Source organism: Octopus sinensis, linkage group LG1, assembly GCF_006345805.1.
Source record: "Octopus sinensis linkage group LG1, ASM634580v1, whole genome shotgun sequence".
NCBI lineage: Eukaryota > Metazoa > Mollusca > Cephalopoda > Octopoda > Octopodidae > Octopus > Octopus sinensis.
The window spans coordinates 156,788,711-156,813,703 of record NC_042997.1 but is presented as its reverse complement, the minus strand read 5'-3'; the positions used below and the strand labels follow the sequence as shown (position 1 = coordinate 156,813,703).

General features: G+C 36.4%; 1 protein-coding gene across 2 annotated transcripts in view; it reads left to right on the top strand.

Annotated features, from left to right (window-relative positions):
• The window catches only part of LOC115218370, a 59,726-nt gene that overhangs the window by 214 nt on the left and 34,519 nt on the right, over positions 1 to 24,993 (top strand). For both annotated transcript variants that reach the window (XM_029788151.2, XM_029788142.2), the window contains exon 2: positions 9 to 54. In XM_029788151.2, coding sequence (XP_029644011.1) covers positions 9 to 54 — 46 coding nt within the window. The remainder of the gene's footprint in view (positions 1 to 8; positions 55 to 24,993) is intronic.

Sequence of the window (24,993 nt, the reverse complement as noted above, 5' to 3'; positions counted from 1 at the left end):
GTTTACAGTGGAAGTTACGATGGTGCGCCGTCAGGATGCCGTCACCAGTGGCTGGTAAGTGTTAACTTAAGTTTTACCCACTTCCAACCGATCATCCGTAATTTATTTACATGCTTAATTTCATTATGCGTGCATTATCAATTCATCTATCATATACATATATATATATATATGCATATAATGTTTGATCACATATACACACACAATTGATTTTTGGTCGGGCTTTCCTCATCTGTGTTTGTCAACAAGAAGATAAGCCCGATTACGTTACTGTAGCAGAACGACAACAGCTTTTCAATTCATGATTTTATTTTTATAATTAACGAAACTTCATGGCTTTCTAAATGTCTATGCATTATGTGAATGTTTCCCCGACGTAAACAAAAGCCACTTTATGACATGCATGTCATATTTCCCACATTTTCTTCTGTCTCAAGTCATTCATTCAGTGGCTTCATTTTTTTTTCTGCGCCCCATCCAAGGACATTTATTTGTATAAAGACAATATTTAGGGAGCCTGCTTCTTGCTCCCGTCTTGTAAACACCTCTCTTTCATTCCTACTCTTTCCCCGCTTTTTTTACCATCTCTCTTTCTCTCTCTCTCCCTCCCTCTCTCACTGTCTCTAAACTTTCTTAATTTCGAATTACTACTGTGTATTAATTAACAGAACTACACGTGGAAAGTTTTTCTCCTTATAGTAGTCTGTATATAATTGCTTGGTATTTCTCTATCCCCCCCACCACCACACTGATTTTTCTAGTTCTATTGGTTCTCTTTCTATCATCAAAACAATTCCCCTGGTCGCTTTTATATTCTCTCCAGTCTTTTAATTGTTATTGTTGTGAAGTGTAACCAATTCTTCTCATCTTTGATATTTCGAATCAATTTTTAAATGATACTTGACTACTGTGTATATGTGTATTTATATAATATATACTACTCCACTATATATATATATATATATATATATATATACTACTCCACTAAAAAATTATTATATACTGCTCTACATCTTAGATTGTGCTTCTTCTTTCGGATTTATGTTTTCTACAAACGATCCCCCTACACACACACACACATATATATATATATATAGATAGATAGATGTGTTTATATATATATATGTGTATGTGTTTGTAATTTTAAGAGGCTCTCTTTGGTTCTAAATGATCGCCAAAACTATGTTTCAAAGAAAATCTATTTCAATTTGAATGCAAGCATTTCTTTATTTTTGTCTAGCTTTCTGAGAGTTATGACACTGGCATCATTATATTTTCCCACTTTGTTAAATGCAGTGAGATCATCATCATCACCACCACCACCACCACCAGTATCAGTGTCATCAGATACAATGAATAGAAAGATAAACGGGTAGATAGCATAACAGAGAATTTAAAAAATAAGGTCTGATATTATTACACACACATACAGTTTTATTATAAGAAACTGATGATGACTGTACTTGTGTTGATAAATCTTGATTTTGGAGCGGCTGTAGCAACGGTGGCGGTGATGAAGAAGAAAGAGATGACTTAACAACAGTCAGACAACCATTCCCACGGATTGTTTTGGTTTCCTTCTCGTTCTTCCTTCTTAATTCTTAGCTGATATATGCTACTATTACCACTCTCTCACTCACTAGCTCCTAGGTTACACTGATTTTCATCTGTGGGAAAATCCTTTCTTATTGTTGTTGAAGAATTCTCCCTCTTTTTATATGTATATACATGTATACATATAGTAGCAGAAACTTACCAATCTCTTCTAAGATCCTTTCTCTTTTTCAAAAAATTCTAGTTGTTATCATTATCGTTGATCTTTGGCTGTCAGCATCTCGTTTGCTTACAGCACATATTTCTCCTTCTCTGTAGCTCTCTCTCTCTCTCATATACATTATTCACACGTGTATGTTTGTATACATTTATACATTCACACACTGACACACACACACACAGAAACATGCTCGTGCGTGCGTGCGCGCGTGTAATATCTACATAAGCAGTTTTTCATATGGAATGGTGCATGTATAAATTCATTTAAGTGTACGCGTGTATATAAATATACACACGTGTGTTGTGTTATCTGAGCTACACATGTATACATAACTATACTCTTGTATACGTTACTATGCACGTAAACATATCTACATGTTTTCATTATCCTACATATACACACTCACTTTCATGCGGGCACGTTCGTTTTGTGCGTGCGTGTGTTGATTATTACTGATTCGGTATTTTTATAGTGTAGTTGTTGAGTTCGGGTAGTATCATACGATAATAAATTGTTCCCTAAAATTCCCCCCCCTCTCTCTCTGTTAAAAAGCTTATTGCCATGTAAGCAATCATGTAATAAATGGCATCACACATTCACGTCTTTCGAAGAATTGCTTTGGCTCCGAAACCATCTCTTGTTTCTTAGGATCGAGACACCTAAGCGGAATGTAATCCTTATTAATGAGGAAGTTATTAGCATCATTAATCAATATATATGTTGATTCCATGTCTTTTTTTCTTCTTTCTTTTAACCCTTTATCTGGGTGGCGACGGAAATTTTTATTGAAATACAAAGGGGAAAGGAGAAAGGAGAAAGGGAACTCTCTCTCTCTATCTATCTATCTATCTATCCTCTCCTCTCGTGTACGTGTATACGCGCGTAAAATGCAAGGTACAGGGTAATATTAGTCAGGATATATCTATGGAGATAATGATGGTAATAGTGATGGTGGTGGAGGCTTTCGGTTGACCTCCTTCCATGGCAAAAGAAGTATTGTCAATATTCTGGAATGGAAGAGATTTCGTGTCTGATGCTGCTTGTCAGCTCGCATCGGAAAAAGAGGACATGCTGACTGATAATCATCACTAAAGGATTGTGACAGCGGGGATCCCATTAACATTTCGTCAGATCCCTATGTTAAAATGATGAATAAAAGATATTGTCGATAAAATAAACTATTAGTTCAAATTAAAGAATAAAAGAAAAGTAATAATAATAATAATAATAAAATAGCCCCTTCCACAGAAAAGAAAAGAGGGATAATAGAAGAAGAAAAACCTCTACCAATACAGATGGGTTCTGCGTTCTATTTTTAGCATCTCCCCTGTTTTTGTGTTGAAGATTGGTGCTATTTGTTGTTATTGAAGTAGCAGCAATAATAGTAGTTCATGGTAGTGGTAAATTTGTTGTTTAATTATCTTCGTTGTTATTTAGAACCAAGTCAGCCCTGAATTAGCAGACTTGTACACAAAGGCTTTCCACCCGTGACTGTTCCGTCTTTATTCTTTCCTTTTCTTTCAGGTAGAGGATATGATTCTAGTAAAATTCAGTTGCTATTTCTAACAGATCTAGCAGTTATGCAGAGGCTCCCTTGTTGGTTGCCTTATTATCTATAACCATTTTTTGGTCAGGTTTTATAATTTCATTATGTTATATCTACTATACCCACTAACTTATAAATTTGGCCTTATGCCTAGTAAATAAAGCATCATCATTATGATCTCAGCCTTTTGCATATTCCAGTGTGATTATTTTCTTCCTCTTTTGTTTATTTTTGTATTTGTTTTGCTATCTAGAGAGGGGCAGTGTCATTGCATTAACATTCTTGTGTCTTCTCTTGAATTCCTGGCTCTCTCATTTATAGAGAGAGGCGATGTGTGGAATTACTCACAGGGAAAAAATTTTACTCTGCTAAATGAATGAATAAATAAATGAAAATAGTGACTGACATCTGTTCCCCCATTTTATAGAGGAAATGGAACCTATAGAATGGTATTATCTCTCAGATTAACAAGTTTGCCCCCCCCCCCCCACCGCGGGTTCTGTCTCTCACTCCATCTCTTTATTGCTCTCTTTCCTCTTCTCTTTTTCATCTAAATTTGATGCTATCTAATTTTCTTATATTTTCTCTTGATTAGCTTTAAAACGCCAGCAGTAATAATGATTTCTAGCAAAGGCACAAGATCATGTATTTTGGAGTTTTGAGGAGAAAAAAGTTAATGGGATTGAACCTCTGTATTTAAATCTCTTTACTATTTTACTTGTTTTAGTCATTTGACTGCGGCCATGCTGGAGCACCGCCTTTAATCGAGCAACTCGACCCCGGGATTTATTCTTTTGTAAGCCCAGTACTTATTCTATCGGTCTCTTTTGCCGAACTGCTAAGTAACAGGGACATAAACACACCAACATCGGTTGTCAAGCAATACTAGGGGGACAAGCACAGACACACAAACACACACATGCATATATATATATATATATATATATATATACATATATACGACAGACTTCTTTTCAGTTTCCTTCTACCAAATCCACTCACAAGGCTTTGGTCGGCCCGAGGCTATAGTAGAAGACACTTGCCCAAGGTGCCACGCAGTGGGACTGAACCCAAAACCATGTGGTTGGTAAACAAGCTACTTACCACACAGCCACTCCTGCGCCTAACTGGTATTTCATGTTACAGAACAGTTTGAAAATAATAGACGAAGTTGACTTTGGTGGGATTTGAACACAGAACATCAAGGGATGTAAACTAAATGCTGCTAAACATTCTGTCTGTCACATAACTGATTCTACCAATCCCTCTTCTCTTCCCAAAAGATAATACAATTGTTTCTGATTTAGGCATGAAGCCAACAATTTTGAGGGATAAAGGGATTGATTAGCTGATATCATCAACCCCAGCACTTGGCTGCTCCCTTATTTAACTGACATCAGAGAGATAAAGACCTTGGCAAAAGTCTGTTTTAGAGCAAGAATAACATTTTGTCCTATGCTCTGAAAGTTCTGTTTTCTATATTTAGCACAGAAGTCCACATATTTTAGAGAAGCATATATTCTTTTACTTGTTTCAGTCATTTGACTGCGGCCATGCTGGAGCACCGCCTTTAGTCGAGCAAATCGACCCCGGGACTTATACTTTGTAAGCCCAGTACTTATTCTATCGGTCTCTTTTGCCGAACCGCTATGTGACGGGGACGTAAACACACCAGCATCGGTTGTCAAGCAATGCTAGGGGGACAAACACAGACACACATACATATATATATATATACATATATACGACAGGCTTCTTTCAGTTTCCGTTTACCAAATCCCCTCACAAGGCTTTGGTCGGCCCGAGGCTATAGTAGAAGACACTTGCCCAAGGTGCCATGCAGTGGGACTGAACCCAGAACCATGTGGTTGGTAAGCAAGCTACTTACCACACAGCCACTCCTAATCAATTTTATTGATTGATTAGTATTTTAGTTAATATCCCACTAAAGGCTGATAGGCAAAACTAGCCCTTATGAGATTTGAACTCAGAACATAGAGGAACAAATTTATGTACCATGCTGCATTTAGTCTAGGTCTCTCCTGGACTCTGCCACCATTTGTGGTAATGAAGACAATATGCACTAAAGGAAGAGATATTAGTTGAATAGCAGTGGTTTCCTGACTTTGTCATAATACCTTGTACATTTTTCTAAAAATTATGGGTGCAATACCTGTATTTCATGCCCCCCCCCATCACTCACATTTTAGGCAAACTTTAAATAAAGCAAAAATTGTTTTAGTGTTCAGTGTCTTCTACTATAGCCTCGGGCCAACCAAAGCATTGTGAGTGGATTTGATAGATGGAAACTGAAAGAAGCCTGTCATATATATGTGTTTGTGTGTCTGTGTTTGTCCCCCCAACATCGCTTGACAACCCATGCTGGTGTGTTTATGTCCCCATAACTTAGCAGTTCGGCAAAAAGAGACCGATAGAATATGTATTAGGCTTACAAAGAATAAGTCCTGGGGTCGAATTGCTTGACTAAAGGTGGTGCTCCAGTATGGCCGCAGTCAAATGACTGCAACAAGTAAAGAGTATACATACATACAGACAGAGGGAGAGGGAGAGGGAGAAAGAGAGGTTTTTATGGATGTGTGTGTGCATGTTTGTGTATACTTCTGTCTTATCATGGTTGTAAATGAGCATCACTACCATACTGGTGATGTCATTTCCATTCTTCTATGTCTTGTCTGGGAGAAATATTATTTTGCATGGAAACAAGTGAGAGTTGGTGACAGGAAGGGCATCCAGTCATAGGAAATCTGTCTCAACGATTTCCATGTGACCCATGCATGGATAGAAAAGTGGACCTTAAACAGTGGTGATGATGACTCTTTTATAATAATAATAATTGTTTAAACTTTGGCAAAAGTCCTGGGGTCAATTTGTTTGATTCTTCAAGGTGGTTTTATTCAATTACATTGATCCCAGTCCTTTATTTTATCAACTTGAATAATAATGTTTTGATTTAGGCACAAGGCCAGTAATTTTGAGGAAAGGGTTATGGTAGTTGATGTCATTGACCCAAATAATTCAATTGGCTGCAGAAGCGTCAGACAGAAAGATTATTTGCAAAGACTGGTTATAGTTTGTATGGGGCTTTATATAAAATACGGTGTGGAACAAATAAGAGTTGAGGAGAATACAAATCTTCCTGGTACAATACAGCCTCCAACTAGGGACAATTAATGAATCCCACAGATCTGATTGAACCCACCATCCTTTAATAAGCATGGGGAGGCAGTTTTCCTGTATGTGCTGGCTGTGGTGGATGAAATTGAAAGGATTGAGAGTAAACACTTTCCTCTTTGGTCAAGCCCTCATCAACTCCAGTGAATTTGTCAAAATAATAATTGTTTCTAACATAGGCAGAAAGCCTTAAATTTTTTTTGTTCAGGTGTAGAAAGGTTAACCAATTAAATTAACCCCCAACTGGTACTTTATCGTTTTTAACTACAAAAGGTTGAAAGGTAAAAGTGATCTTTGCAGGATTGAACTCTGAACACAAAGAGCTGTCCATAAGGCATTTTATCTGATGCTGTAATGATTCTGCCAATCCACTACTATTGATTGTTCCTAATATAGGAACAAGGCCATGAATTTGGTGATTGTGGGAGTGATTTAATTGACCCTGGTACTTTATTTAATGACTTGGCAGGATGAAAGTTGACCTCAGCAGGATTTGAATTCTGACTGTAAAGGGCTGTAATTAAATGCCTTAAAGGTGTTTTGTCTTCCTCTCTTATGATTCTGTTAAGCTGATTTCTTTATTTGCTGTAAGGGCTCTCCAAAACTGGCACATCACAACAAGATAACTACTGATGTTTCTTTGCAGATCATTTTCCTCATCTTGGATGTGTTGCTGACACGTTTCCATTAGTTTTCTCCCTGATCTTCTTCAGGTGGTGTTCTCTTACCAGGTCAGTGGTTGAACCTGGAACTTTTAGCTTCTGAGTCTGCTGCTTTAGCTTATTTGCCTTCATATTCTTTGCTAGATCAGCTCTGTAAGGATTAGTAAGTGTCTGAGCTGTAAAAATATTGATTGAACTGATGTGTCATCAACACATACAAAGACAAGGAAGAACTGTGAAAATAAACCTAATCTACCCAGTGGGCCCAAGCTTTTTTGCACCACAGACCATTTTCATGCATGTCGATTTTCCATAGATTGGAGGATCACTCTGCAGAATGTGACAGTCAATAAAGAGAAATAAAATATTGTTTTTTCTGTTGTGTCTGGGGAGAGTCATTTTCTTTTTGTGCCTTATATTGTAACACACTCACTGGTAAAATTTCCACTTTTTTTCTTATTTTTATTTCCCTAAAAATTTTCATTGCATCTTGCAACCTTTTCAATAGTTTTGACAGAGTGTCTTACAATATAAGGCACAAAAAGAAAATGACTCTCCCCACACACAACAGAATATGCTTCAACACACGAACTCATATAAAGAATCTTGCAAACCAAATCCAAAAACGAAATATTGTTTTTTCTGTGCAGCCCAGAATTAATCCACAGCCCAGTAGTTAGGAACCCTTGATCTAAACTCATCACCATCATCATTTAACATCTACTTTCCATGTTGGCATGGGTTGGATGGTTTGATAGGAGCTGGGCAGCCAGAGAACTGCACCAGGCTCCAGTTGTCTGTTGTGGCATGGTTTATGTAGCTTCGTGCCCTTCCTAATGTCAACCACTTTACAAAGTGTGTCTGGTGCTTTTTATGTGGCACCACCCGTGCTTTATATATGGCACCAGCACCAGTGCTTTATACATGGATGCCTTTTACATGGCTCCAGCATAGGTGCTTACTATATGGCAGATTGGCAGCATCACTATAGCATCAGTTGAAATACCTTGTGGTATTTATTCTGGTTCTTTACATTCTGAGTTTTAATACTGCTGAAACCAACTTTCATTGTTTCAGGGTCAGTAAAATAAGATGGTATTGACTGATGTATCCACCCACAAATTTTAGGCCTTATTTATGCCCATAGTAGAAAGGATTATTATTATTATTATTATTATTATTATTATTATGGTGAGAGAGCAGCGCATGCCATCAAAGTGATGCTGGGGTACAAATATATGAAATCCAGTATACTCATCATGACTACCTGTCTGATAAGAGTACACTAGGCACATGCATCATAACTATATGTGCGCAATGTGGAGATCTCATATTAAGATAGACACCACATGATCTTCCAGGTGGGACCCAGTTAGAATTTTCTTCAGGTTGAGTAGCCCATCCTGCCCAAAAGGACTCTGAATAAGGATTCTTTAAGGATGGTGAACAAAACACCCATATTTTCAGAAGTGAATTATTCAAACCTCAAAACATTCTTCTCAACTCATGGCTATGATGCCCCCCAACTACTCATCCTTATGATCAGAGATGCACATATTGTCAGCCAGCAAGAACATGTTCAACAGGTTATGGTCAAGCAATATTTGTTGTAGCCCATCTTTTACACCATGTGAAGATGCTTGGCCTTGTGGTTAAGGTGTTACAGTCATGATTGTGAGATCCTGGTTTCAGTTCCTGGACTGGGTGGTGTGTTATGTTCTTGAGCAAAAAATGATTCATTTGATATTGTTCTGCAACCACTTCAACACCTGGCATGTACACTGTGCACCTGTTCAGGCAATATCATTTTGATGGAGAGAGCGAACACCAGTAATTTTTATGTGGCACCAGTACCAGTGATTTTTTACAATGCCCTACACTATTGTTAAATCCCCTTTACATTTTGTGTTCAAACCTTTCAGGCATTGACTTTGTTTTCTATCCTTTAAGATTAATTTCAATTAACTTTTATTTATTTTTATGGTCTAGTCAAAGGATGAACAGAAGTGATCTTTTTGTCTGGGCCCCCAAGACTGTTGTAAAGGGATAAAGTTATCCTCAAACCAGAGACCTAACTGGAATGCATGCACTGGGCCTTGTGATTGTACTAAACTGGACAGTTGGTGAAGTCTACCATCTTTCCTCTGTCACTCTACTGTTTCTTCTACAAAATACATTTTTGAGAAATCTTTTAATTTTTACTCATTTCAGTCATTAGACTGTGGTCATGCTGGGGCACTTCCTTGAGGAATGAATCAACCCCAGTACTTATTTTAATTTAAGCCTGGTACTTATTCTATTGGTCTCTTTTGTCAAACTGCTAAGTTACAGGGATGTAAACAAACCAATGCTGGTTGCCTAGCAGTGTGAGGTACAAACACACACACACACACACATGATGGGTTTCTTTCAATTTCTATGTACCAAATTCACTCACAAGGCTATAGTAGGAGACACTTTCCCATGGTGCCACACTGTGAGACTGAACCCAGAACCATGTGATTACAAAGTAAGGTTCTTACCACACAGCCATGCCTGTACCTATAATGTTTATTTAGTAAAAGAAACTTAGTGATAAATTAATTAGCTTGCAGTAACTAGTTACATTTATCATTATCATCATCATCATCATCATTTAACATCCGTTTTCTTTGCTGGCATGGGTTGAACAGTTTGACAGGATCCAGCAAGTTGCAAGGCTGCATTGAGCTCCAATGGTAGTTTTGTAATGGTTTCTCAAACTAGATGCTCTTCCTAATTCTTTTCTAAGTTCAAATTAGTTAATTTGACTTTATTTGTTATTCGTCTGAGGTTGATACAATAAGTATCACTCAACAATAAATTCTTTACATTCCTCAAAAAATTGTAACTTTGACCCAACTTCAGAAACTGGCAGGCTCAATGGAGGTGTTACTACATGCTTTGCAGCAAGTAGTAACATACACTTTTACTTGTTTCAGTCATTTGACTGCAGCCATGCTGGAGCACCGCCTTTAGTCGAGCAAGGATTTATTCTTTGTAAGCCTAGTACTTATTCTATTGGTCTCTTTTGCCGAACCGCGAAGTTACAGGGACGTATACACACCAGCATCAGTTGTCAAACGATGTTGGGGGGACAAACACAGACACACAAACATATACACATACATACATATATATATACATATATGCGACGGACTGCTTTCAGTTTCCGTCTACCAAATCCACTCACAAGGCTTTGGTCGGCCCGAGGCTATAGTAGAAGACACTTGCCCAAGGTGCCACGCAGTGGGAATGAACCTAGAACCATGTGGTTGGTAAGCAAGCTACTTACCACACAGCCACTCCTGTGCCTTAATGTTTTGAGTTCAATTCTCATCAAAGTCAACATTGACATTCATTTTTCCAAGTACTGAGTATATTTATCCAACTGTCCCCAACACCACAATCATCATCAGCAGCAGCAACATCATCATTGTTTAATGGACATTTGACTATCTGTTATTCACATTAGTTCATGAGCCAATGAGAAAGAGTCTCTATGTGGTCATGTGACCTGCTAAAAGTTGTAGCCAAATTTTCTCCAGTTAACCTTACCATCCTAAAGAGGACACTTCGAAGCCTGTAATCCTTGGTTCCCTGCACATAGGAAAAAGATGGGATAGTCACTGTTGGAATGCCTTACGTCTTCTTAGTCAAGGTTGACCTAAGGCTAGAAATAACAACATAGTGGATCTTCAATATCCATTTTCCATGTTGGCATGGATTGGATGCTTTGAAACCTGACAAACCAGAGGAATGTGCTAAGCTCTACTGCCTGCTGTTACAGGGTTTCTACAGCTGGATGCCTTTGCTAATGTCAATCACTTTATAGAGTGTACTGTGTGCATTCTATATGGCACCAGCATCTATAAGGTTACCAAGTAACTTGCAACACAGGATCCCCTCAACTGAGTGTAGAGTAGTATTAAGGGATACATGTATATGTATATATGTATGCAGGTATATGTATATGTGTGTGCATATATATATATGCATACATATATATGGTGACGAGCTGGCAGAAACATTAGCATGCTGGGTGAAATGCTTAGCGATATTTCATCTGTTTTTACATTTTGAGTTCAAATTCCGCCGAGGTCAGCTTTGCCTTTCATCCTTTCAAGGTCGATAAATTAAGTATCAGTTGCGTACTGGGGACGATGGGACTTGTGCCTAGAGTAGAAAAGTATATGTGTATGTATGCATATATGTTTGTGTGTGTATATCCATATATACATACATATGTGTGTGTATATATATATATATATATATATATATATAGACAGATACATAGATAGATATAGAAATATATGTATATGTATATATATACATATATAATTAGATATATATATATAGATAGATATAGATATATATGTATATATATACATATATATAGATATATATATATATGTATATTTATATATACATATATGTATATGTATATATGTGTGTGTGTATATATATATATATATATATATGTATGTATATGTGTGTGTATATATATATATACACACACACATATATATATATGTATATATAATTAATCAGCAGTAACATTGCTGTTTCAGTTTCCTTTTTAAGATAAGAGTTCTTTTTTTCTTTATTCTTTCTGCTTTGTTTTATTATTTTGTTTTGAGATGAGTTAATTTAATTGTATCCGGGTTAATTCTAACGTGTTTTAGTTCTAAAGAGATAAAGGTACAAGATAAGCTTATTAGCCTCTAACCAGACAATTTCCTCAACTTTCTCAATTTCCCGTACACATTCACACTTTTGTATCAACCTGTATGCTGTTCTTTGATGCAATACCTCCTTACATAATAATTTTATGTATGAACCTTTTGTTAAATTATATTCTAACTGCAAGCTAAGGAAGAAAAAAGGCCTTTATGTTGTTACCTGACCTGCTAGAAATAGTAGCTAAATCACTCTTGACTCAAACCTATCGTCTTTAACCTTTTAGCTTACAGATTGCTTTGTGACATGTAATACTAATTTATTCACATTGTTTTGAATTAATTATGGATTATCTCATAACTTTGAGATTTCAATGATGTGGTTATTTATTTTTAGTATGACATTGCAGCATAAGTGTGAGATGCAAGATCTAGCCAGTTTGAACAGAAAACAGGTAGAATGTTCTTGCTGGATATGGCTGGTTTAAATGCTAAAGAATTAAAAAAAATTGTCAGGTATAAAACTGGGATGCTTACAACTGAAATATCTTTGATTGGAGATCTGCTCAATCATTGCTACTTTGGGGGTATATAATCGTATAACTCATCATCGTTTAACGTCCGTTTTCCATGCTAGCATGGGTTGGACGGTCCAACCAGGGTCTGGGAAGCCAGGAGGCTGCACCAGGCTCCAGTCTGATCTGGCAGTGTTTCTACAGCTGGATGCCCTTCCTAACGCCAACCACTCCATGAGTGTTGTGGGTGCTTTTTACGTGCCACTGGCACAGGGACCAGAGGAGGCTGGCAAACAGCCACGATCGGTTGGTGCTTCATGACCGTTTGCCAGCCTCCTCTGACCCCTGTACCGGTGGCACGTAAAAAGCACCCACTACACTCATGGAGTGGTTGGTGTTAGGAAGGGCATCCAGCTGCAGAGACACTGCCAGGTCCTCCAAATTAGTTATTTTCAAAATTAATTGAATCAGAATATGTTTCATTAAAAATATGGTTATGAAAGGAGTTAAGTTGACATTAATCTTTATATGATCATATTTCTAATGAAACACATAACCTCATCATCAACATCATTTGATATCCACTTTTCTATGCTTGCATGGATCAGACAGGATTTGCTGAGGTAGATTTTCTACTGCCGAATGCACTTCTTGTTGCCAATTCTCACCTGTTCCTATGCAAGATAATACAATATTTCCCCATGGCCAGACATATTTTTCATGAAAGACTAAAAATTCATAATGTCACTTGTATGATGTTGAAGATGCTCAGTTTCAAAAATAATCAAAAACAGAGAATTTAGTAAAATAACTTAACAAAAGTTTGTTGTGTCTTGGAAGTCATTGTGCCAATTATAATAACACATGCACTGGCTCAATTCCACTTCTTTATTGTTAGTCTGGGAGCAGACCTTGGAACATGAAGCAAAATCACTAAGTCACTGAAAAGGCCACAACAGTGATGAAAGAACTTCGACTAACTAACAACCTATTGATTGTTTAACCCTTTCATTATCAACCCGGCTGAAACCGGCTCTGGCTCTGAGTACAAATTTCTTGTTTTCGTAAGTTTTGAATTAAAATCTTCCACCAAATCTTATTTGCAATTTATGTTCCTAACACTAGCTGAATGATAACTAAGTTATTTCACTAAATTCTTTATTATATTTAAAGTAATTGAAAGAAACACAGAGCATCTCAAAATGAATACAGTAATGAAAGGGTTAACCAGTACATTAAACAAATAATCAATTAGTTAGTTGGTTAGATATTTAACCAAATGATTAATAATAAACAAGTGGAATTGAATCTGTGTGTTTATTATTATTGGTGTAATGACTTTCCCAAGACACAACAAAATTTGTTTCAACACATGAATTCACATCTAGAATCTTGTAAACCAAATACAAAGACTTAACAAAAGGGTTTTACATAAAATAATGTTGGATGATTTTATTGAAAATATCTCTTTGTAATAAGGTTTGACTCAAAGAAATCTGTAGTGGTTTCAGAGTGGTTGGGATCAAAATGATTAATATTCTTTTCTCCATAAAGTGATCTAGTGGTTAGGATTCTGCACTCCCACTATAGCGGACAGGATTCATTTCCCTGCTTGGGAAGAAAACTTTTTTTTTCAAGGCAGTGTCCCAGCATGGCCACAGTTTAATGACTGAAACAAATAAAAAGGTAAAGAGATAACATGTCTACTAACCTTAGTGACATTTTGTGAAGTAGCCATTTTAAAATGCCATTGTCATCATGCAAACACACACATATGCACACATGCAAATGGTTTCCTGTATGTTCTTACTATAAAGTCAGGACATTAGCAATTATAGATACAGATATCAGAATATTTTGACAGTTTTATTCCAAATTTAGAACTGGAATTCAAAAAAATTGAAATATTTTAGAAACCATTCTCCCAAGCTTTTTTTTATATTTTTGCAGTACACATTAAAGCAAATAAAAATAGTTTGGTAAATTTTGTGCATAAAGTTAAAAAATAAATTTAAAACACACACACACATATATCATTATTATCCATTTATTTTCCATGCTATCATGAGTTGGATGGCTTGACAGGATCCAACAACCCAATGGAACTCCAGTTTATGTTTTGGCATAGTTTCTATGGCTGGATGCACTTCCTAATACCAACCACCTTACAGAGTGTGTGTGTATTTTGTTTTGAAATGACGAATCTCGAAGCGCATAAAGCTATAACTGATGGCATGTGAATATTTACATGTTTACAGATGTGGGTTCATGTTCCAAGAGCAATCTTTGACTATTTCTATCCAAGTGGGTTTTTTTTAACCCAATATATGTACCCTATTATTTCTAGCTTCAGGTACTTCAAGATTTATTGTTTAAATTATAATTATTTCACATTCTCTCGAACTTTATGTCAACAATATGTGTGTATAGATTCACACATATGCTGTGTCTGAATACACACTGAGATTCTCTCTCTCTCTCTCTCTATATATATATATATATATATATATATATATTGCTAATGGGGTAATCAGTTGCTCAGTCTAACTGCATATGTCTATCATTGACAAGGCCTAGAAACACTGAAATCTTTATGATCTGGCAGTGGCTGTAGCAAGCAGACGGTTATTGCTCACCAGCAATATAAACATCAGTGCTTTGATGCACCACAAGCCCAGAGAGGTTCTCACTGGCCGTTTGCCATCCTCCTCTGGCCCCTGTGCCGGTGGTATGTAAAAGCACCCACTAAACTCACAGAGTGGTTGGCGTTAGGGAGGGCATCCAGCTGTAGAAACACTGCCAGATCAGACTGGAGCCTGGCACAGCCTCCTGGCTTCCAAGATCCCAGTCGAACTGTCCAACTCATGCTAGCATGGAAAACGGACATTAAATGATGATGATGATATATATATATATCTAGAGTGACTGCAACTGCTAACATAACACTAAAGAATTTGAATAGGTTAACAGAACCTATATAACTAGACATTTCCCAGACTGTTTTTCTTCTGAGGATGGGCCTTTGCGCCCGAAATATAAAGGTTTTGTGAAACTTTTCACATCATCAGAAGCTTTCCTGTTTTCCCTTTTTCAATACTTCATGCAAACTACAATATTCTTATGTATATATATATATATATATATATATATATATTAGCCTATTATCACATTATTGAGTCAAGTCACCCCATCAGTAAATGTTCTGTTGTTATTCTTAAACTAACTTTTAGATTAATAACCTCATTTAACATTTATATGCAAGTTTGTAAATATAATCTAAACCTCTGAAAATTATTAGGTAATTTTTTTCTTTATTCAGTAAATGAAGCCAAGTTATCAAGACTTTATACTTATAGTTCTAGTCTAGTCTAGTAATTTTCACATTGTTTCAAAAACAGTTTTATTTACTTTCACCATGCATCTTAGTAACATCTCACAGTAAACATTGGAAACTACTGCATTAAGTGAATGACTTTAGACATTATTCTTGCCGCACTGAGCATAGTTTGAGATGTAATTCTTAAATTATGTTATTTGTTTAAAATATAATCAAATGGGTCTTTTCTAACTTGACTAATATCAAAAATTTCTGTGATGGAGTAAGTCATGTTATATCCAACATAACTAGTCTCGGCAATCCATAATATAGTATATATGAAAATATCGGCAATATCATATATAGTATATATGAAAACAACCAGCTATTTACTGAACTGGAACAGAAACATAATATTGATATTGTTCTCCTGCCTTTTTACTTTTCATTCTAGCTATCAACCAATCTTAATAGCATTTATACATAAATCATTTTTATAAAAATAACTATTTTTTTGTGTGATTAACTTCTTTGTATCTTTCTTTCTATCCATTATTTTAACTGCCTTTCTCCTTCTCTTCCTCTCTCTCTCTCTCTCTCTCTCTCTCTCTTTCTTTCTCCCTCCGTTTTTATGTTCTGTAATATTTCTTGAGGATATATTATCACTCCTGCAATTGCAGCATGTCTATTACCAACATGCTGAAATTGCTAACAGAACTGCAAATTATTGCAAATCATTGTACAAGCAAGTCTCAGATAACTCATGTTTTTTCACGTTAATTCCTCGCATTATTTTTCAGTCCACTTTGTTTTATGTAGCTGATGGTGATGATTCCAGCATTTGCCATGTGTTATTTATTTGAATAAATATATAAGAACACACACAGACACACACTCAGAGCCATTTTTACCACATATAAATAAATGTGCCACTTCATCACATTGCAGAACTCTTCAAAATATAACATAAAACTTTGTGTTGGAATCCAAAATTTTGTAAAATATTTTAATTCTTCTTCAAGTGGCCACAGCCACGATGCATTTCACAATGCCATGCCAAGAACCTCTATCCCTCATGAGCTTTGGTAGATCCTTAATTTGATCTTGCATTTCTACTAATCAATAAACATCAATACAGTTCAGCAGTCAGCAATTTTTATTTATTAAGACATGGAAGCCTCTAATATTCGACATGGCCTGTTGTTCAGCACAATCCTCACTATGACGGTAATGTCATTATAACTTGCTTACTGGAGAGATGAGATGGTCAAATAATTCCAGTGACATCCCTAGTTACACTGAAAGCATGGTATGATGAGGAGGAGAGATTTGCTGCTATCTTTGGTCACACTGACACCATAGAGGAATGAGTAACAGAGGCACATATATCTATATCTGTATATCTATTTCTATATATCTCTATCTATCTATCTTTCTATATATATATATATATATATATACTTACACACACACACATACACACACACACACACATACACACACACACACACAAACACACACACATATATATATTATCTTTCTTCATCATCATCATCATTTAATATCCACTTTCCATACTGGTATGGGTTAGATGGATTGACTGGAAATGGTAACCCAGGGTGCTGCACCAGGTTCCAATCTGATTAGGCAAGTTTTCTACAGCTGGATGCCCTTCCTACCGCCAACCACTCTGAGAGTGCAGTGGTTGCCTTTTATGTGTCACTGGCCACAGCTACAATTTCACTTCACTTGATGAGTCTTCTCAAGCACTGCAAATCACTAAAGGTCATGATCACTTGTCATCGTCTCCATATGCATATATATGTTAAATTTTCCAGTTGTTATGTTTTTATAAAAACCCTTGATATATATATATATATATATATATATATATATATATATATATATATATATATATATATATATACGCTGACGACCTTGCTCTTATTGCTGAGTCACTATCAGAACTGGAGGAGAAGTTCCAGGTGTGGAAGGAGGGTTTAGAATCAAGGGGCCTTAGAGTCAACCTAGCTAAAACCAAAGTACTAATAAGTAGAAAGGTAGACAATCCACAAATATCTTCAGGAAGATGGCCCTGCTCGATCTGTAGAAAAGGTGTAGGTAGAAACTCTATAAGATGTACCCAGTGTAAGCTATGGACACATAAGAGGTGCAGCAATGTCAAAGGTAGGCTAACTGAGAAGATAGTTTTTGTATGTGGCAGATGCTCGGGAGCATTAACCTCCGAAAATCTGCAGAAAACAACTTCCGTCACTTTCCAGGGGGAAAAACTAGAAGTAGTTGATAGCTTCCGTTATCTAGGTGACCAAGTCAGTAGTGGGGGTGGGTGCGCTGAAAGTGTAACTGCTAGAATAAGAATAGCCTGGGCAAAGTTTAGGGAGCTCTTACCTCTGCTGGTGACTAAAGGCCTCTCGCTCAGAGTAAAAGGCAGACTGTATGATGCGTGTGTACGAACAGCCATGCTACATGGCAGCGAAACATGGGCCGTGACTGCTGAGGACATGCGTAAGCTCGTGAGGAATGAAGCCAGTATGCTCCGATGGATGTGTAATGTCAGTGTACATACTCGACAGAGCGTTAGCACCTTGAGAGAAATGTTGTACCTAAGAAGCATCAGTTGTGGTGTGCAAGAGAGACGATTGCGCTGGTATGGTCATGTGGCGAGAATGGATGAAGATAGGTGTGTGAGAAAGTGCCAATCCCTGGCAGTTGAGGGAACCCGTGGAAGAGGTAGACCCAGGAAAACCTGGGACGAGGTGGTGAAGCACGACCTTCGAACTTTAGGCCTCACTGAGGAAATGACCAGAGACCGAGACCTTTGGAAATATTCTGTACGTGAGAAGACCAGGCAGGACAAGTGAGCCCAGCCCACTTATGAATGCCTTTCCTCCCTTGGACACAAAGACCGGTTGAGGCAAGCGAAGTCGATATAGAACCTCATCCGACGACAGACACCCATGCCAACCCCCCATGCTTGCGAAGACATGTTGGGGCAAGCGAAATCGAAATCGAAACCGAATTGAACCAGCCAGGATCCCTGGCCTGGTGGTACGTAAAAAGCACTATCCGACTCGTGGCCGTGGCACGTAAAATACTCCAATGCGACCGTACGACAGGCACCCATGCCAACCCCCTTTGCTTGTGAGGACATGTTGGGGCAAGCGAAATCGAAATCGAATTGAACCAGCCAGGATCCCTGGTCCGGTGGTACGTAAAAAGCACTATCCGACTCGTGGCCGATGCCAGCACCGCCTCGACTGGCTTCCGTGCCGGTGGCACATAAAATACACCAATCTGACCGTGGCCGTTGCCAGCCCCGCCTGGCACCTGTGCAGGTGGCACGTAAAAAGCACCCACTACACTCACGGAGTGGTTGGCGTTAGGAAGGGCATCCAGCTGTAGAAACATTGCCAGATTAGACTGGAGCCTGGTGCAGCCTTCTGGCTTCCCAGAACCCCGGTCGAACCGTCCAACCCATGCTAGCATGGAGAACGGACGTTAAACAACGACGACGACGATATATATATATATCAAGGGTTTTTATAAAAACATAACAACTGGAAAATTTAACAAAAACTAACAAAAAAATTTGACAAAGCCATAACACACAAAATTTGTAGCTAATTCTTCATCAGTCAATATCCAAGAGATCATTTACATATATATATGAAGAAAAATTTTCTTAAAAATTATTAACTATTTCTTAAAATCTTAGGAAAACAAAATAACACAAACCTTTTGGAAGGAAGCTTTTGTATTGTGTGTGTAAGCACTTTTGTTGTTAATTTTTTCAGGCACACCTGTTAAAGGGTAATCTGTGTAGAGGAACATGCTTTTAGTAACAATGTTCTTCTTTGGCCTTTAGTAGTTGATCATTTTTTTTTCCTTTATTATTTTAAAACTAAGGTAATATTCTGAATTTTCCATTTGCACTAATGTCTAGATATTCACTACATGGAACAATGCAATGTATTAATCTTGTTCCTATTTGGCTGACATAATTTTCATTGCATTGTTGGCATGTGATGCAGTAAATGAGTTCTTTTGACTTACAATTTATGTTTGCATTCACCTTCAATTCCTTCCCATTCTTCAATCTTTTGATTGTTCCCTATTCAATTATTTCACATGTTCTGCAATGATGATCTCCACAGTTTGTTACCTACATTATTTTTTCTTTGATACGGCAAGACATATATGTTCAATAGTTATATGGACACAGTGAGAAACAACTGGTAGAACTAAATATGTTCCTTCTTAGACAAAAATACCCTAAAAATTTAAATCATGCCATAATCAAAATAAAAGAAATCCCAACCTCATGGAGAAACTCTCACACTGATGGTAAAAGCAAATACATCATCATCATCATCATTTTCCATGTTGGCATGGGTTGGACAATTTGACTGGAGCTTGCAAGCCAAAGAGCTGAACTAGGCTCCAGTTGTCTGTTTTGGTATGGTTTCTTTAGCTGGATGCCCTTCCTAATGCCAACCACTTTACAGGGTGTACTGGGTGTTATTTATGTGACATCATCACCAGTGCTTTATATGTTTACCAACACAAATATAAATATTCCGTTTGTAATCACTCATAATCCTAGAAACCACATCTTGCATTCAGTTAAACAACACTTTCCAATTTTACATCAGGAAAATAATTAAAGAATTACAAATTATCAACAGCTGATGACAACCACCAAAAAAAAGGTAAAATTCACATCAGAAATAATGTAGATAATAAACTGGAGACCTTTGTTATGAGGTGTGTGAAATGCTTGAACAGGGAACAACCACATAGTTCCAAAGTCAGTTTCTTAACCACCCAGCTATGCCTACTTGTGTACAATACATGTATATGTGTATAGTATGAATATAATACAAAGTATTATATGCATGCTTGTGTATTACAGGGTTATGAATTACACAGTCTCCATCATGCCCAATCATTATTATGGATCTCCTAATGCCTTAACCCTTTCAATACCAACCCAGCTGAAACCGCCTCTGGCTCTGTAGTACAAATGTTTTGTTTTCCTAAGATTTGAATTAAAATCTTCCACCAAACTTTAGTCATGATTTATGTTCTCAACCCTAGCTTAATGGTAACTAAGTTATTTTACTAAATTCTTTGTTATATTTAAAATTGATTGAAAGAAACACAGAGCATCTCAAACTAAATACGGTAATGAAAGGGTTAAACTGTATTTTTCAAAATCCAAAGCTCACCTGGACGCTTACTCCTTGTGGCACAGTCATGCAACTACACACTGTGACACACTATTTGGGACCCACTGTTTTAGATTATCCTTTTAAATTCAGCATAATTTAAATATGAAAATTATATATTAGCATACATATTCTCTTTATAAATCTTTCTCTCCTCGTGCTTGCTAACACACACACTCTCTCTCTCTCTCTCTATATATATATATATATATATATATATATATATTGCTCGCCTTCACTTATAACTCTTAAAATCCAAAGAAGTTACCAAGTCAGTATGGAAAAAAATGACAATATTACTTAAATAAAAATGGAAGGCAAAAAGTACTTGAATACAGCAGAGAAATGTTTGAAGTTCAGTCAAAACTGGTTATTGTACAATCCCAGGTCAGCCCTAGAGTGGTATAGTTAGTGTGTAATCTTAGATAGTAAGGAGGAGAGGAGAAAATATTTTATCAGGATCTGCCAACAATGAGTTAACATTTGCTGAACTTTAAGGCTCCAAACTGTATACCAAATTTAGACTACCAAGTGACAAATCAGCTTGAGTTATTCAAGGAAATCAGAGATTTTAACAGCTTGGCGTCCTCTCTTTTCACTGGACATAAATATAAACACTAGTAAAATGTATTTTTATGTCTCAAAGAGCATTTCAAATGTGGAAAAAAATAATTCTGACTTTAAGTTGCTAGAATACAAGTGTTTCTTTTATAAGAAACTGTTCAATTCGAAGTGATAAGAGGAGTAGTGCAGAAGCACGGTATGAATGACTAAGTGTAACAGAATCTACAGTTCATTGCTTATAGTTTGTTAATAGAGGGGATGAATGGTATTGGTGAGTCAAAGGTTGATTCATTGATTCTTGAATAAAGAAGGAATGGCACAGTTCATTGGTAAAAGTTAATTGTTTCTCTGCTGCTGGGATTGTACAAGAAAGATGAATGTATTTGAAACTGTAGTGAAATTGATATAAGAATTTCTCCGCCAGTTTCCTTGGATTCCTGGATATGCTAAAAAGAAAAATCAGTTTTAACCTTTTTTTTACCATATTTCTGTTGAAATATTCTGTATTTGCTTCAATTAATTTTGAAAATAATAAAGAAATTATCAAAATAGTTTTATTATTCTTAAATTGATGTTTGGAACATGAATTAATATGAAATTTTGATGGAAGGTTTAACTGAGATCACTTTAAAACAGGAAGTTGTATCATAGAATCAAGGGTTGTCTTAGACAGGCTGAAAGCTCTAAGGATTGATTTTATTTTAGTTTTTTCCCCATTCCTGCTGAACTTGCTTTGTCCCTCAGGGAATAATAAGTCAACCTTACTTTTTAATGGTGACATAGGTAGATGGAAGCACAAATATTTCAGAATTCCCTTATTTGAATTAATTTTTATCTAACTTTACATATCTATTATTGTGGTGGTTTTTTTTATCCCCTAGATCATTTGGTAGGTTAACCTTTCGTTACCAACTCGGCTGAAACTGCCTCTAGTTTTGTAGTACAAATGTCTTGTTTTCATAAGTTTTGAATTAAAATCTTCCACCAAATCTTAGTCACAATTTATGTTCCTAACACTAGCTTAATGATAACTAAGTTATTTATATTTAAAGTAATTGAAACAAAAACAGAACATCTCAAAATAAATACAGTAACAAAAGGGTTAAACAACAACAGCAATAACAAGGCAGTCCAGCTTTAGCAATCCTATTTTTTGTATATCAAAGATATTGCCCAAAATGTCTGTTTTATTTAGAAGAGTATAGCGTCATAATTTCAAAGAATTTAGCTATTATTTCCAGCAGAACAAGGCGGCGAGCTGGCAGAATTGTTAGCATGATGGACAAAATGCATAGCGGTACTTCGCCTGTCGATACATTCCGAGTTCAAATTGCACTAAGATTGATTTTACCTTTCATTCTTTCAGGGTCGATAAATTAATTACCAGTTGAGTACTGGGGTCAATGTAATCAACTTAACCTGTCCCCCAAATTTCAGGCCTTGTACCTATTATACAAGGGTGAGTCAAAAAGTAATGCCATTTTGTTTAGGACAGGTATTAATTACCAACACAGGAATATGATTTGTACATCAAAATGAAGCTGGTCTTCTGTAGATCACATCCCTACTTCTCAACATAGATTCTTAAATCCAGTTTCAGAAATCGGCTACCAATGAGTTTTGTTAATTCTTTTGGTACCAACCCATCTGAGATCACCTTTGCTTCTATGATGCAAAACTTGTTTTATTGTTTTCATCATAGATTTAATGTCCACTTTTCCATGCTTGCATGTGTTCGATGGAGTTTTTGTAGCAGGTTTTCTACAGCTGGATACCCTTCCTGTCACCAACCTTCATCTGTTTCCAAGCAAGGTAATATTTCTCCATGTTCAGATATGTTTCTGCAGAGTATTGGAAATAAATTACACTGCTTGTATGACAGTGACAATCATTTACCACTAATACACAGTATGAAGGCAATGTGATACTAATACACACACACACACACACACAAATATATATATATGACAGAATTTTTGAATTTCTGTCTACATAATCCACTTGCATGGCTCAGTGGTTAGAGCATCAGGCTCATAATCATGAGGCTTTGAGTTTGATTCTTGGACCAGGTTGTGTGTTGTGTTCTTGAGCAAGACTCTTCATTTCACCTTGCTCCAGTTCACTGAGCTGTAGAAATGAGTTGCGACATTATTGGTGCCAACCTGTATCAGCCTTTGCCTTTCCCTTGGATAACATCGGTGGCATGGAGAGGGAAGAATGGTATGCATGGTCATCTGCTGGTCTTCCATAAAACAAATTTGCCTGAACTTGTGCCTTGGAGGGGGAACTTTGTAGGTGCAATCTCATGGTCATTCATGATTGAAGGGGGTCATTACTCTTTACCCTTCAATCTATTCACAAGACTTTGGTTGAGCTGGAGCTATAGTAGAAGACACTTTCCCATGGTGCCACAGCAGGACTGAACCTAGAATCATGTGATCAGGAAGCAAACTTCTTTAACCACACAGCTATGCCTGTGCCTATTTCCATATTTAGATTTAAACCTTCTGGCGTAGTTTTATGTCAGGACCCTTTGTTGTTATATTCTAAACACCAGCTTAATTGCAAAAAAAAAAAATTATTTTACTCAATAATTCAAAATTTTGATTTAAAAATATTGAGTTGCAGCAGCATCTCTCAGAAATATGGAAAGAACAAGACTTAAATGGTTTAGAGTCCTGATGTTCTGTGGGATTAAATAAACTACATGTCACTCCTTCTTCCCCAGGAGCTTTCAAGATTTTTTTTTAGTGGTATGAAACCAGGAAATAGAAGCTTTATTATGTATATAGGTTACAGTAGTTAAGCTACAGTAGAAATTAGATTAAAAATGTCTCAAACGAGCCTTTTATATTATTAATCTGATTGATCTGGGCAACTTCCTCATGAAAGAACACATTCATGGTCCTTTATCAGGAAGTATTCCTGAGTTTTTTTTTTTTAATATTTATTTCAAGTGAAAAGATTAAAGATCATATGGCTGTCAGTGATGTATATAAAAAAAAGTAGAAAATTGCTTTCATAAATGAATACCTGTATCAATTGGATGATGTTTTGTGATATCTCAAAGGAAAAGTAACTGATTAAGAAAATGAGTTTAAAAGAATTAATTGTTCAACTGTCTAACTTGATGTTTTCTCATCAGGTACATGAATTTTTAGATAACAAATTACCTGAGATTGCCCCTGCTTCTATGATACTAGCTTTCCTGTATTAATGTAATCTAAATTAAAACCTTCCTTCAAATTTTTTTTTTTTGTTCTTAACTCTTTATTCTTAGGGGTTTTTTTTTTTTGTTCTTCATCCTTTATTATTTTCAAAATCAACTGAAGAAAGAGCAACATATTTCAATGGAAATATGGTAACAATATGGTCAACTATTTAAATGAAAATAAAGTTAATAAGACAAGCCTATTTCTTTAAACAATCAAATATTATTTTAGTTAAAAAACAATGTTCCTTTAGAAAAAAAAAAAAG